General features: G+C 40.9%; 2 protein-coding genes across 2 annotated transcripts in view; both read right to left on the bottom strand.

Moving 5' to 3' along the window:
• LOC125263219 (zinc finger protein 271-like) overlaps positions 1-13,528 on the bottom strand; it is a 237,334-nt gene that overhangs the window by 185,450 nt on the left and 38,356 nt on the right. The window contains exon 3 of the mRNA XM_048182208.1: positions 7,977-7,985. Coding sequence (XP_048038165.1) covers positions 7,977-7,985 — 9 coding nt within the window. The remainder of the gene's footprint in view (positions 1-7,976; positions 7,986-13,528) is intronic.
• On the bottom strand, positions 2,962-5,849 carry LOC125263468 (protein ANTAGONIST OF LIKE HETEROCHROMATIN PROTEIN 1-like). The gene has a single exon (XM_048182457.1). The coding sequence runs from the start codon at positions 5,044-5,046 to the stop codon at positions 4,435-4,437; it is 612 nt and encodes a 203-aa protein (XP_048038414.1). The 5' UTR covers positions 5,047-5,849; the 3' UTR covers positions 2,962-4,434.

The following is a 13,528-nucleotide window of genomic DNA, read 5'->3' as shown; positions in this document are numbered from 1 at the left end:
AGATACAATGGATTGAAATTTCGGTGTATAAGGTACATATTTTGATTCTATTTGGCTAGAATTTGTCATTTCTAATGCTGAAATGTGTCATTTATTACAAACTATATTTTGCAGAATTACATGTCTAAATTCCAATTGCAGCTTTTAATAAATTAGTTTACTCAAAACTTTTTTTTAATTTTCAGATAGCTAAAAATATTAAGCCAAGGTTAAGCGTAGTGTGAAAAGAATACGTTTGTTTGTATCTTTCGTACTGCACGCCTCTGATCTGCACACACTTCTCCAGCATGTGATTTCTTCTGTCTTCCACAGAAAGATGTGCACTAACGGTCATTTCATTTTTACTGACTAACATTTATCTGTGTCTTTATTGAATAATAAGTTATAATTAATAAATCTCTTTGGGGAACGTTCTATTTACGTAAAGAGAACCAACAGAGAATGTTAGGATGTCTGTTCTGGGAACATTCTGAGAACAAGAAACCACACTGTAAAAAAAATGTGCCACAAATATAGGCTACAGTAAAAATACTGGCAGCTGTGGTTTCAACCATTTACCGTAATTCTATCATTTCAATACAGTTTTACATTGTACTTGCATACTTGCAGTGGTTACAATTCTACAATATAAAAAAATGAATACATTAAAGATGTGTTAATTATGTATTGTTTATGTAGTGTATATAATGTATACAGACATATCAAACTATTTTTCACTAGATGGAGAGAAAATAAAGAGAAATCGATCATGGTACAGAGTTTGCTATTTATTAAAACACAGGCAAAAATAGGCATTGACAAACTTGCTGAAACTGACCAAAACTGAATCTCAGCATAAATATAAACATAGTTAAGAAAAAGTAAAATAGCACTTGCTTTAACTAACACAAATCCTAAACAGAATTTGTTAATTTGTTCAATTAAAGCTGCAGTCCGCAACTTTTTTTGCGTTAAAAATTTGCAAAAATTATATAATGAGAATATACAACATGAATCCATTTTCCAAACCGTGTTTTTGTCTTATCCTGAATCATTATGGTACACTTATAATAAGTGTTTATATTCGGACTATTTCAGACCGGACTGGTAGGACTCGCCGCAGAGTATCACAGTAACTGTGTGATTCGCCATAGACATACACGGAGAAAAGTAGCTCCGGCTAGAATGTTCTTCCGCAAGACACGTGCAGTTCGCGTGCAGTTCATTATTCATTTACCCTGATGCTATCCCAAATGTGCACAACTGCCTTTCTTCAGCAGAACAGACATTTTTAGAAAGAAATTTGAGATCTGTAAATGCATACCATGAAAATGAAAAGTTCTGTCAAAGTCAAATGTTCTGGTGTGTGGGCTATATGCAGTGTTTTCTCATTTTTTTTTCTTTTCTCAGCAACATGCTTGTGATTAACATTGTGTTCTTTCATTTCCAGGACATTCAGTTATGAAAACATCCAGATGGATCATATCCATTGAGGGAAATGTTCTCTTGACACTGGACAGCAGTGACAAGTTTATAACCACTTTTGCAACGCTACTACATTTTCAACATTGAGTACCAGGAGTCTGCTGCGTTTACATTGGCGCTTATTCAGAAGCTAGTGAATTCCTTTCTGCTTTTGTATTGTATTTAAATCATGTGTGCAACAGTTGAGTAAGAACTAATAGTTTGAGGACGGGAGGAATTTAAGGACAATGTTGAGTGCATTAGTCTTTTTTTAGCATATATATTAACTGAAGATTCCATCAATTCTGAAGATTACAGAAAGGTCAAGTGTACTGCCAGACAGGATGTCAGCAAGAGGACCAAGAGTGGTGCAGAGGAAGGTGACAGCCATCCACCCACATGCCTTGAAGGAGTTTAAAAAGGAAAACTTCAAACTGAAACCTGCACCCACCACCGACTGTTAGTGGGACACTTGTGTGCATTTACATTTGTGCACACTTAAAGGGATAGTTGACCCTCATCATTTACTCACCCTCAAGTTGTTCCAAACCTGTATGAATTTTTATCCTTTGGTTGAACACAAAAGAAGATATTTTGAAGAATGTTGGTAACCAGACAGCTGACGGTGACACTGACTGCTTTTTGTTTTTCTACTATGGAAGTCAATGGCTACCGTCAACTGTCTGGATAACAACATTCTTCAAAATATCTTCTTTTGTGTTCAACCAAAGGATAAAAATTCATACAGGTTTGGAACAACTTGAGGGAGAGTAAATGATGACAGAATTTTCATTTTGGGGTCAACTATCCCTTTAAAAGCCATTAATACCTGTAAATTGCTGATGCACTGAACATGCAATGGTTTTAATAGATTTAATTGATTTAATTAATGAATTGACCATTTAAGAATGGAGTTCTTAAAGTCATTGAATAAAACATTTTTGATAACAACATTGTTTGGGTTGTCTTTTGATTTGCAGGTATTCTGAAGTAGAATTATAATTTTACTTCCTATAGATTTATATACTCTAATAACTACATATTATAATATTTAACATTATTAGTCATTTTGAAAATTATAGTATATTTAGCAGTAATGTATCAATATAGATATTACAGTACAGTACCGTATTATTAATTACAGCAGAAGCAGGCTAAAATTAGAAAATGCCACAAAAATACAGTAAAATACTGTTTTGAACATTGAATGATTTCAATGTTAAGTCAATGTAAAGACACGTTTACGCGCGTCTGGAGGTCTCGCGGTGCGGAAGACGCGAATTCGAATAACGCGAATTGAGCGTTACACGCGAATGGTGCTTTTTGTGCATTTACGCGTTTGACGCGAATTCGCGTCTGACGCCCGAGTTGAAAAATTTGAACTTTGGCGTAAATTCGCGCCGCGTTAACCAATCAGGAGCCTGCTTGCTGCTGTGGCCGCAGGCCCGCCCGGAGTCACTAATTCAAAATGGAGGAACGACTGATATTATCAGTGAGCAGTCACCCAGAGCTTTATGACACAAGTTCATACTTCTATAGAGACAGGAATAAAAAGGACCTCGCTTGGAAGAGTGTCGGTGAGGAGATTGGGCAACCTGGTAAGTTGTAAATACACATTTCACTTTTGAGTCACGTACACGTTTATCGACCCGCGGCCTTCCCGCCGTTTTTTACAACTATTCCCCTCCTACAGCTACTTTTCGCTAACAAGATAATGTGTTTATTCAGAGGACGTGTGCAGGAAAAAATGGAAAAGCCTCAGGGACACGTACCTGAAGGAGATGGAGAAGAGGAGTGGGTCAGCAGCAGGGTCAGTGAAGAAGTGGAAGTACTCACAGATCCTGGGATTCCTCGAGCCCTTCGTCACCCCACAGCAGACCACCAGTAACATGGTGGGGGTCGAGCCCCAGGTCATGGAGTACAACCACCACAGGGACCAGGGAGAGGTAGAGGCAGAAGCAGGGGATACGGAAACAGGTGAGTTTTCCAATTAAGCCAATTTACACAAGCCAGGTCATTGTTTACAGATGAAGAGTATAATGTAATCTCTCTATGACTATTGTTACCAACGTGTTGTATTAACATATAGTATTGTCTTGACAGAGCCTACAGATAATGAAGAGGCTGATCCTAGATCCCCTGCCGCTTCTCCTGTCTCCCCAGTCCCTGCTGCTGCACCCACAGGTGTGTGAAGGCAATAGTACAAACAGCATCTGAACATGTTACGTGCAGAAAACACCAGTACAGTATCCACTCATAGCTTTAACATTCACATAAAGTCCAAACAATATGTGAATTAGTCCCTTTACTAATAATCATTGTATTTGTAAATTCTATTGTAATGTATGCCACCAATCATCTGCATACATACTTTTTAACTACTGTTCCTTTACATGTTTATCTTCCTAATGTTTATATGTCTGAAGTATAACTTTAATTATGTAAAATATGTTAAAGCAAGTTCAAAACAATTTCACACTTGTATTTAAGCACTGGCTATGTATGTCACTCACTCCCAATATCTAGACAATTTTGTTATTTCAATTATCATCTTTCTGTCTTCTCATTGCACTGTGTGTTGTATTTTTGATTTCACAGGCCAACAGAGGAGGAGAGGCACCCGGCGTCCCCGTGATGGTCCGTCGGAGGTGGAGCAGGCGCTGCTTGAGCTCCTGAGGCGTCCTCCACCACCACCACCACCACAGTCTGCTGATGAACACTTCCTCCTCAGCCTTCTGCCTTTTCTGCAGAGCATGTCGCCTCATACAAAAGAAATTATAAAATTTCAAATGTACAAATTGGCGATGGAAAACAGCACCGTTGTGCTAAATTTGGAACAATCGGACCCCCACAGCCCACAGTAGGCTTTAAAAAAAATGAGGCAGCAGGCTCTGCAGGAAACGCAGAATGCCCTCCTTCCTCTTCTCCTACATTTAAGTTTATATTCAAATTATTTTATGTTTGGCCTGAATAAATTATTTTGAAATATGACTAAATGCCTGGTGTGGTTCTGGAGAGACGGTAATTGAAGACACGCCTCTCTGGAGGAAGGGTGTGTCCAGGGAAGGGCCGCATGAGGTTCCTCCGCAGCGGGAACGCCTCATCAGCGACGAAGACATGGGGCTGGGGTCCGCTTTCTTCAGCACCAGGTAGAGGCTGGTCAGGAGGCAGATGAAGTGTGCCAGCCCGGAGAGCCTGTCCAAAGGCGGAGTTGGCCAGAATCCCACCGTCACTGGTCCTGCCGTACCCCCCAACATCGATCACCCGGAAGCGATACTTTGCATCCACAACTGCTAGGAGAACGATGGAGAAGGTTCCCTTGTAATTGTGGAACTGGGATCCTGAGTTGGGGGGTGCCTTCATCACCACATGCTTCCCATCCACCGCTCCACAGCACAGAGGGAAGTTCCACCGCTCCTGGAATCCCTCTGCGATGGACCTCCAGTCATCAGTGGTGGGTACAGCCATGTAGTCCTCCACAAGGCAGTCCCAGATGGCAGTCACTACCTGGGGGACGATCTGGCACACCGTGGCGACACCAACCCTGTAGCTGGACGCTATGGTCCTGAATGAGTCCCCAGTGGCAAGAAACCTAGAAAACATTGTTATAAATATTATTATAATGTTATTATAATAATATATTATTATTAGAATATTAGAATATTATTATAAGTACACTGCAATAGTACCACTTTAATGAATTTAAAGGAAGCCTAAATCACAAATTAACAAGGATTAAACTGTGACTGAAAAACCAGGTCTAAACCAGGACAAAAGTAGGACTCAACCAGGTCTAAACCACGATTATACCAGAACAAAATCAGGTCTAAATAAAATTAAATCAGGACTTAAAATACAAAGACCTACTGAGTATCAGTAGAAAGAGCACCAACAGTGGTATCCGTAGTTTGAGAAACATTGATAGCATAGCGTATTTTAGCGTACTGTATTTAATATATATAATATACTGCATTTAAAATACATACACATTTACTAACCGAAGACAGATGGACAGGCGCTCCGCAGCTGGGATAGAGCGCCTGTAGTTGGTGTCCTGGAGGGTGATCCTCGCTCCGACGCGGGACAACAGGTCATCAAATTGGGCGCGAGACAGGCGGAAGTACCGCTGAAAGCGGCCGTCATCCAGGCGCAGCTCCTGGAGCAAATGATGATGTGGTTCTTCCGGTTCAACGCTGCTCAACGCTGCTGCCTGCCTGCTGTCTGACCTACGCTCGGAGCTTCGTGGAGTTTATCCTAAATCCTTCTCTTTATTCCTATTCACATAATATAACTTTCTTATTTTTCACTAGATTACTTAACCTATTGCATAGTATTACTAAACGGAACGATTTATTACTAGCAATCCACCAGCGTAATCACCTAGTGTTAGCCATAGCCTGCTAACTACCGTCTACTTTCTTTTTTCCTCTAAACCAACCTTCCTTGTCGATTTAATGGCGGATTTATCAGATGTATGTTATTCTGATCTGTCCTCGCCAGATCGGGAAGCTGTGGAGACGTTGCTGCCCGGCATTCATCGATCCACCGCGAGGTACAGCGTCCCGCACATCACCCTTGCCCCAGGCACCGGCAAGCGACCGAGACATCCAGCCAGCGAGTCCCGTGTGCGTTGCAGTTTTTCGGACGGCGTTCATCAAACACACGGTCAGTCATGTCCGACGATTATCATGTGTATTAAATGCAACATGTACAGCTTAGCTCTTTCTGTCAGCAGTGAGCCTTACACATGTGATAAATGCAGGGATATTGTCAGGCTGACAGAGAGAATCTCAGAATTAGAGACACGCATCCAAACTTTAATTGAGGATAGTGAGAATGAAAGGGCCTTAGATACTGCTTTGGATGCGACTAGCCTAGTAAACACTGCACATTCGGTTCCGGTTGTAGAAGCCACGCAGCAGGCTAACTGGGTGACTGTGAGGCGGCATAATGGCAAGAACAAACACCACTCTTCCGTTCCGATTAGAGAAACAGGTTCTCCCCACTCAGTGACGCACCCACTGAGAATCCTGTTGAAAGTGCCCTAGTTATTGCTGATTCTATTACACGGAACGTGAAAATAGAGACACCAGCCACCATAGTCACATGTTTGCCGGGGGCCAGAGCACCTGACATCAAAGCAAATTTAAAAGTGCTGGCTAATGCTAAACGTAAATATTCTAAAATCATTATCCACGTCGGCACAAATGATGTTCGACTTCGCCAGTCGGAGATCACTAAAATTAACATTAAAGAGGTGTGTGAACTCACAAATTCAATGTCAGCAGAAGTAATTTGTTCTGGCCCTCTTCCTGTTCGTCGGAGTGATGAGATAGTTAGCAGGTTATCATCACTCAATGGCTGGCTGTCTAAGTGGTGTCCGCAGAATAATATAGGTTTCATAGACAATTGGAAAAGCTTTTGGGGCAGACCTGATCTGTTGAAAAGAGATGGTATTCATCCCTCCCTGGATGGTGCTGCTCTTCTATCTAGAAATTTGGCAAATAGTCTTAGAGCTGAAACATGACAAACCAGGGCCCAGATCAGGACGCAGACAAACTGGCTAAACCGACCGTCTGCTAGCCGCCTCACGTCACAGAACTCAAATAATTCACAGCACATAGAAACTCTTTCACCTAGATATTATCACATAGAGACTGTGTCTGTACCTCGAACTAGTAAATACAAAAAACTTCCGAAACCTTTTAAGGGTAAAAATTTAATTGATGTTCAAAAAATGAAAATCACAGATAAATCAGATAAACAAATGATAAAGCTTGGGTTACTGAATATTAGATCTATTTCTTCAAAAGCACTTATTGTAAATGAAATTATCACAGACAATAAACTAGACTTGCTGTGTTTGACAGAAACCTGGCTAAAACCAGACGATTACATTACTTTAAATGAATCTAGTCCTCAAGGTTATGATTATCGACACAATCCTCGACAGAAAGGCAAAGGGGGAGGTGTTGCTGTAATTTATAGTAATATATTCAGAATCATTCAAAAGAATTTCAAATATAATTCCTTTGAAGTGATGGTGCTTTATGTAACATTATGTAAGTTGACATTTGTGCTGGCTACTGTATACAGGCCACCAGGGCACCATACTGACTTTATCAAAGAATTTGCTGATTTTCTATCAGAGTTAGTACTGGCTGCGGATAAAGTCCTTGTTGTTGGTGATTTTAATATCCATGTAGATAATAATAAAGACGCATTTGGATTGGCATTTGCAGACATTTTAAACTCTATTGGAGTTAGACAACACGTGTCAGGACCCACTCATTGTCGTAATAATACCCTAGATCTAATACTGTCGCATGGAATTGATATTGATGCTGTTGAAATTCTACAGCAGAGGTGATGATATATCAGATCATTATTTAGTCTCGTGTATAATACAATTAGCCAAGGCTACAAAACCACCACCCAGCCATAAATATTGTAGAACCATCACGTCTACCACTAAAGATTGCTTTATAAATAATCTCCCCGAGCAGTTTCATCGCCTTAGTATACCTGACAACTTAGAAGAACTCGATGCTGCAACAGAAACTATTGGCTCTCTCTTTTCCAGCACATTAGATGCAGTCGCTCCTTTACGTCTAAAGAAGATTAAGGAAACTAATCCAACGCCGTGGTATGATGAGCACACTCGGGCTCTAAAACGAGCTGTTAGAAAAGCTGAACGTAGTTGGAAGAAAACAAAACTAGAAGTTTTTCGCCTTTCGTGGAAAGAAAAAATGATTGAGTACAGAACGGCTATAAGAAATGCTAGATCTACTTATTTTCAAATCTCTTAATAGAAAACAAACATAATCCTAGGTATTTATTTGACACAGTGGCTAAATTAACTAGAAACAGAGATTCAACTGCTGACGTTTCCAAAGAGCACAGCAGTAATGACTTTATGAACTTCTTTACTTGCAAGATTGACAATATTAGAGAGAAAATTAAAAACATGCAACCGTCTACAGTTTCGCTTCAGACAGTGCACTGTAGTGTCCCTGAGGTAAAACTAGAATCATTCGCCGCTATAGGAGAGGAAGAATTATCTAAACTTATCAAATCATCAAAATCAACGACATGTATGTTAGACCCAATGCCGACTAAACTACTGAAAGAAATGCTTCCAGAGGTCGTAGGTCCACTTCTTGATATAATTAATTCATCCTTAACACTAGGATACGTGCCAAAAACCTTTAAGCAGGCTATTATTAAACCTCTTATTAAAAAACCTCAACTAGATCAGAGAGATTTAGTAAATTACAGGCCAATCTCGAATCTACCTTTTCTGTCAAAGATACTAGAAAAGGCAGTTTCAACACAACTGTGCTCCTTTTTAGAAAGAAATGGAATCTGTGAGAATTTCCAGTCAGGATTTAGACCATACCATAGTACTGAGACTGCTCTCGTTAGAGTTACAAACGATCTACTCCTATCATCCGATCGTGGCTGTATTTCTCTATTAGTGTTATTAGATCTCAGTGCTGCTTTTGACACTATCGATCACAACATTCTTTTAAAAAGACTTGAAAACTATATTGGCATTAGTGGAATTGCTTTGGCATGGTTCAAATCGTACTTATCTGACCGTTATCAGTCTGTAGTAGTTAATGAAGAGATGTCGTATCGATCACAGGTTCAATATGGAGTACCACAAGGCTCAGTACTAGAACCGTTGCTTTTCACTCTGTACATGCTGCCCTTAGGAGAGATAATTAGGAAGCATGGTGTTAGTTTTCACTGCTACGCTGACGATACTCAGCTCTATATTTCCTCGCGCCCTGACGAAACCTACAAATTCACAAAACTAACAGAATGCATAGCTGACATTAAAAACTGGATGACAAGAAATTTCTTATTATTAAATTCAGAAAAAACTGATATCCTAATCTTTGGACCAAAAACTTCCTCACGAAAAAACCTTGAATACTCTCTAACACTTGACGGGTGCTCCATTAAACCTTCGTCCTCAGTTAGGAACCTGGGTGTGCTCTTCGATACCAATCTTTCATTTGAAAGTCATGTTTCTAGTATCTGTAAAACCGCCTTCTTCCATCTAAAAAATATATCTAAATTACGACATATGCTCTCAATGACAAATGCGGAACAGTTGGTTCATGCATTCATGACCTCAAGACTAGATTATTGTAACGCTCTACTGGGTGGTTGTTCTGCTCAGCTTTTAAACAGACTACAGTTGGTCCAAAATGCGGCAGCTAGAGTTCTTACTAGAACCAGAAAGTATGACCATATTAGCCCAGTTCTGTCAACATTACATTGGCTCCCTATTAAACATCGTATAGATTTTAAAATCTTGCTACTTACTTATAAAGCTCTAAATGGTTTAGCTCCCCAGTACCTAAGTGAGCTCTTAATGCATTATAGTCCTTCACGTTTATTGCGATCTCAGAATTCAGGCCAGTTGATAATACCCAGAATATCAAAATCAACTGAAGGCGGCAGATCCTTTTCCTATTTAGCACCTACACTCTGGAACAATCTTCCTAGCATTGTTCGGGAAGCAGACACACTCTGTCAGTTTAAATCTAGACTAAAAACACATCTCTTTGCTCTTGCATACACATAACACATTATCAATACATTAACATTTTTCAAATCCGTTAAAGGATTGTTACGCTGCAATAATTAGGTCGGCCGGAACCGAGAACATTTCCTATAACACTAGATATACCTGTACATCAGAATAAGAATGGCATCTACGCTAATATCTGTCTCTCTGCTTATCCTGAGGTTTTCCGGGTGCTGGATCCAGGCCGTATCCAGATCAGATGGAGAACCTGTGTCTGGACCTGCCTACAACGTAGCCCAGGAGACAATGGGCCTACAGATCCAGTTCTGGCTGCATCTATAATTCAGATTTTTAATCCCCGTATCCGCTTACATATATTTATATATAATCTATTTTTAATCTCTATAATAAAAATGTATAATTCAGATTTTGATCTCCATATCCATTTACATATATTATATATATCTTCCAAGGGGTTTTTTCCCTCCTAGGACTTTTTTCCCAGTGTTAGCACGCTGGGTTTTTCTCCTAGGGGGTTTTTTCCACCCCTGGGAGTCAGCCGACATTGGCTTAATGTAGCACCATCTTGTATATGTTACATATTACCACGCTTGTTTGTACAGCTTATTTTTAACCACTTCCCTTTTTTCTGTGCTTCTAATATGTAAAGCTGCTTTGAAACAATTACCAATTGTAAAAGCGCTATATAAATAAATTTGACTTGACTTGACTTGATGATACTCGCCAAACTGGGAACGTCTCCGGAGGGTCTGGTGGACCCAAGTACGGCGACGCTGACCCCTACGCCGCTGTTCTGCTCTCCAGAGCAAATACAAAGCGGTAGCTCTCTCAATGAACGCACGATCAACATCAGCCATCTTACAAACAGACAACCGCCTAGCACTTGCCCCTCCCACAAGAAGCGGATTTCGCCTCGGACGCGCGTCAATTTCGCTTCAAACGCTTGTTTTTTACGCGCGTCTATTTCGCTCTAGACGTGAGAATGCATTCAAAATGTTCAAGCGGCAAACTAGACGCGGTAGACGCGAATTTGACGCTCTATTCGCGCTTGGTGTGAATGCAGCATTATGCTGCGTTCACACCGAACGCATCTGAGGCGTCTGATTTACATGTGAATCGGCCGTTGACGCTCGAATGGCGCGGTGCGAATTGAGCGCCTGACGCCCAAATGCCCGAGTTGAAAAATCTGAACTTTAGAGTAAATTCGCGGCGCGTTAACCAATCAGGGACTCTGCTTTGGTAGTAACGTGTTTATGATGTAATCAGCGGTGGAGACCAGAACAAAGATGTCGCTGTGTGTGGCCACCCTGAGCTCTATGATGTGTCATTATATTTTTATCGAGACAATAATAAAAAGGACCTTGCCTGGAAGAGAATAAGCGAAGAAATCGGACAATCTGGTTAGTTCTAAAACTTTTTGCATGATTTTAGCCGTTGATACTAGCCCACCTTCTAGCTAGCAAAAGTCGGCCGGCATAACCGAGTTAAATTGCCGCTACAGGTTTCCAACTGATGAGATTATGTGTTTATTCAGAGGATCTGTGCAGAAAGAGATGAAAGCCCCTCCCATGACGCGAATTCGCGTCTGAACACGCTTTGTTTAGACACGCGAATTGAGCGTATTTTACGCGTGTCTGAAGTGTCTAGGCAGGAACACACCAAGCCGACGGTCGGCCGTCGGGCAGTTTTTCTTCGTCGACCGACTAAGTTTCCTTGGTGTGTTCCGCACCGTCGGCTGAAGTTGGTCCTCGTCGGCTTTGTTTCGGCCGATTCAACATGTTGAATCGGCGTTGGACCCCGTCGGGCCGTCGGGCCATATGATCATTCTGATTGGCTGTTCAGCTACTGCCGCCTGCTGTTTCGGAAAGGCATTTCATATCACGCAGGCGCAGAACTGACGTGCTGCTTGGCCGTCGGCTGTTTAGCATCGGTTTGGTGGGGCAGGGCAACTTTGGACACAGACGCTGCCGACATGAGCCAACCCCGCAGTCTGCTTTCGTCGCCACTAGTTCATCGGCGTCGGCTTGGTGTGTTCTGGCCTTCTGACTTCAAAATGTTCAAGCGTCCAACTAGACGCGTCTGGCGCGAATTTGACGCCCCAGACGCGTTCGGTGTGAACGCAGCATTAGTGTGTCTTAACTTCTACACAAAAGGTTGTAGTGTTTTTAAAAGATCTCAGAAGTGATCTTTCCATCGTAATGGCTGACTTTTGTTGTTTAAATAAAGTGTTCATCTTAATCAATATCACTTGAGAATGGAAATAAGATATTTATTGCTCCACTAAACACTATCCCTGCGTCCCAATGTCCATACTATCCATCCTAAATAGTATGTGAGATTAAAGGTCCCGTTTTTCGTGTTTTTTTGAAGCTTTGATTGTGTTTATAGTGTGCAATATAACACGTGTTCATGTTTCGCGTGCAAAAAACACAGTATTTTTCACATAATTTACTTATCTGTATACCGCTGTTTCCACTGTCATAAAAACAGGCTGATGACTTCCTTGTTCTATGAAGTCCCTCCTTCAGAAATACGTAACGAGTTCTGATTGTGCCAGCGGTTCCTGTGTTGTGATTCGACAGCAGTTTAGCGCATCTTGCCCGGAAAGGTCACGCCTCTTACCATAACGTGGAGATGTACGCGCTCAGTGTTATTGTAAACATGTCTTTAATTTTACCCTATCAATTTGAGCCGGAATCAGACCCGGTCATTGGACTGCGGGATGAAAATAACAGCGTTTCGACGACATGGCGACAAACACACTCTACAAACGCACCTCTTGTGTATTCCTGTGAGCGGAGGTTAGTCAAAAAACTGTTTTAGTGACGTCATTAAAGAAGGAAGTAGAGGGATGTAGTCCAAACTGGCCGTTTGATGTAGGCGACTTCTGTTAAATAAAATATCTCGCTTGGCATTGAACTTTGAGCTTTAAAATTTTACAGATTTTATTTATACTCTAACAACAACATTACACACTGACTAAAGTTTGAAACATGGGATCACGAAGAACAGGACCTTTAAAATAAGTGTGTCCCAAAGCATAGTGTGTTGAAAAGAGTATGCCAAAAGTCTCTGGATCAGTGGTCTCAAACTGCCGGCCCGCGGGCCAAATACGCCCCCCCCTCCCCGTCTGTCCGGCCCGCAACTGATGTAAAAAATTAAAACATAATCCGGCCTGCAAAAACTTTTTTTTTTTTTTTTTTTTCTTTTTTTGCTTCATAGAAAAACTACCCCTTCACATTAAATTGAAACACGATTCTATTTAAAAAAGAAAAAAGAAAAGAAATAAACTAAAGGAACGTGATTGCATAAAAAAAAAACGGCTTGCGGCAGATTTAATAAGAGGAGAGCTGGTTTTGGTGCTTTAGTGTTTTAGTTGTTGTTTGGCAGTGAAAGAACACGAAAAATGTCTCTTTCCAAACCAAAAAGGAAAGTGGATGACGAACACAGACAATTTCAAGAAAGATGAACATTGCAATATTTTTTTGTGGAGTTTAATGGAAATGCCGTCTGTCTGATATG

Source organism: Megalobrama amblycephala, linkage group LG1, assembly GCF_018812025.1.
Source record: "Megalobrama amblycephala isolate DHTTF-2021 linkage group LG1, ASM1881202v1, whole genome shotgun sequence".
Taxonomy (NCBI): Eukaryota; Metazoa; Chordata; class Actinopteri; order Cypriniformes; family Xenocyprididae; genus Megalobrama; species Megalobrama amblycephala.
The sequence above is the reverse complement of the archived record's forward strand: the minus strand, read 5'-3'. Positions and strand labels throughout refer to the sequence as shown.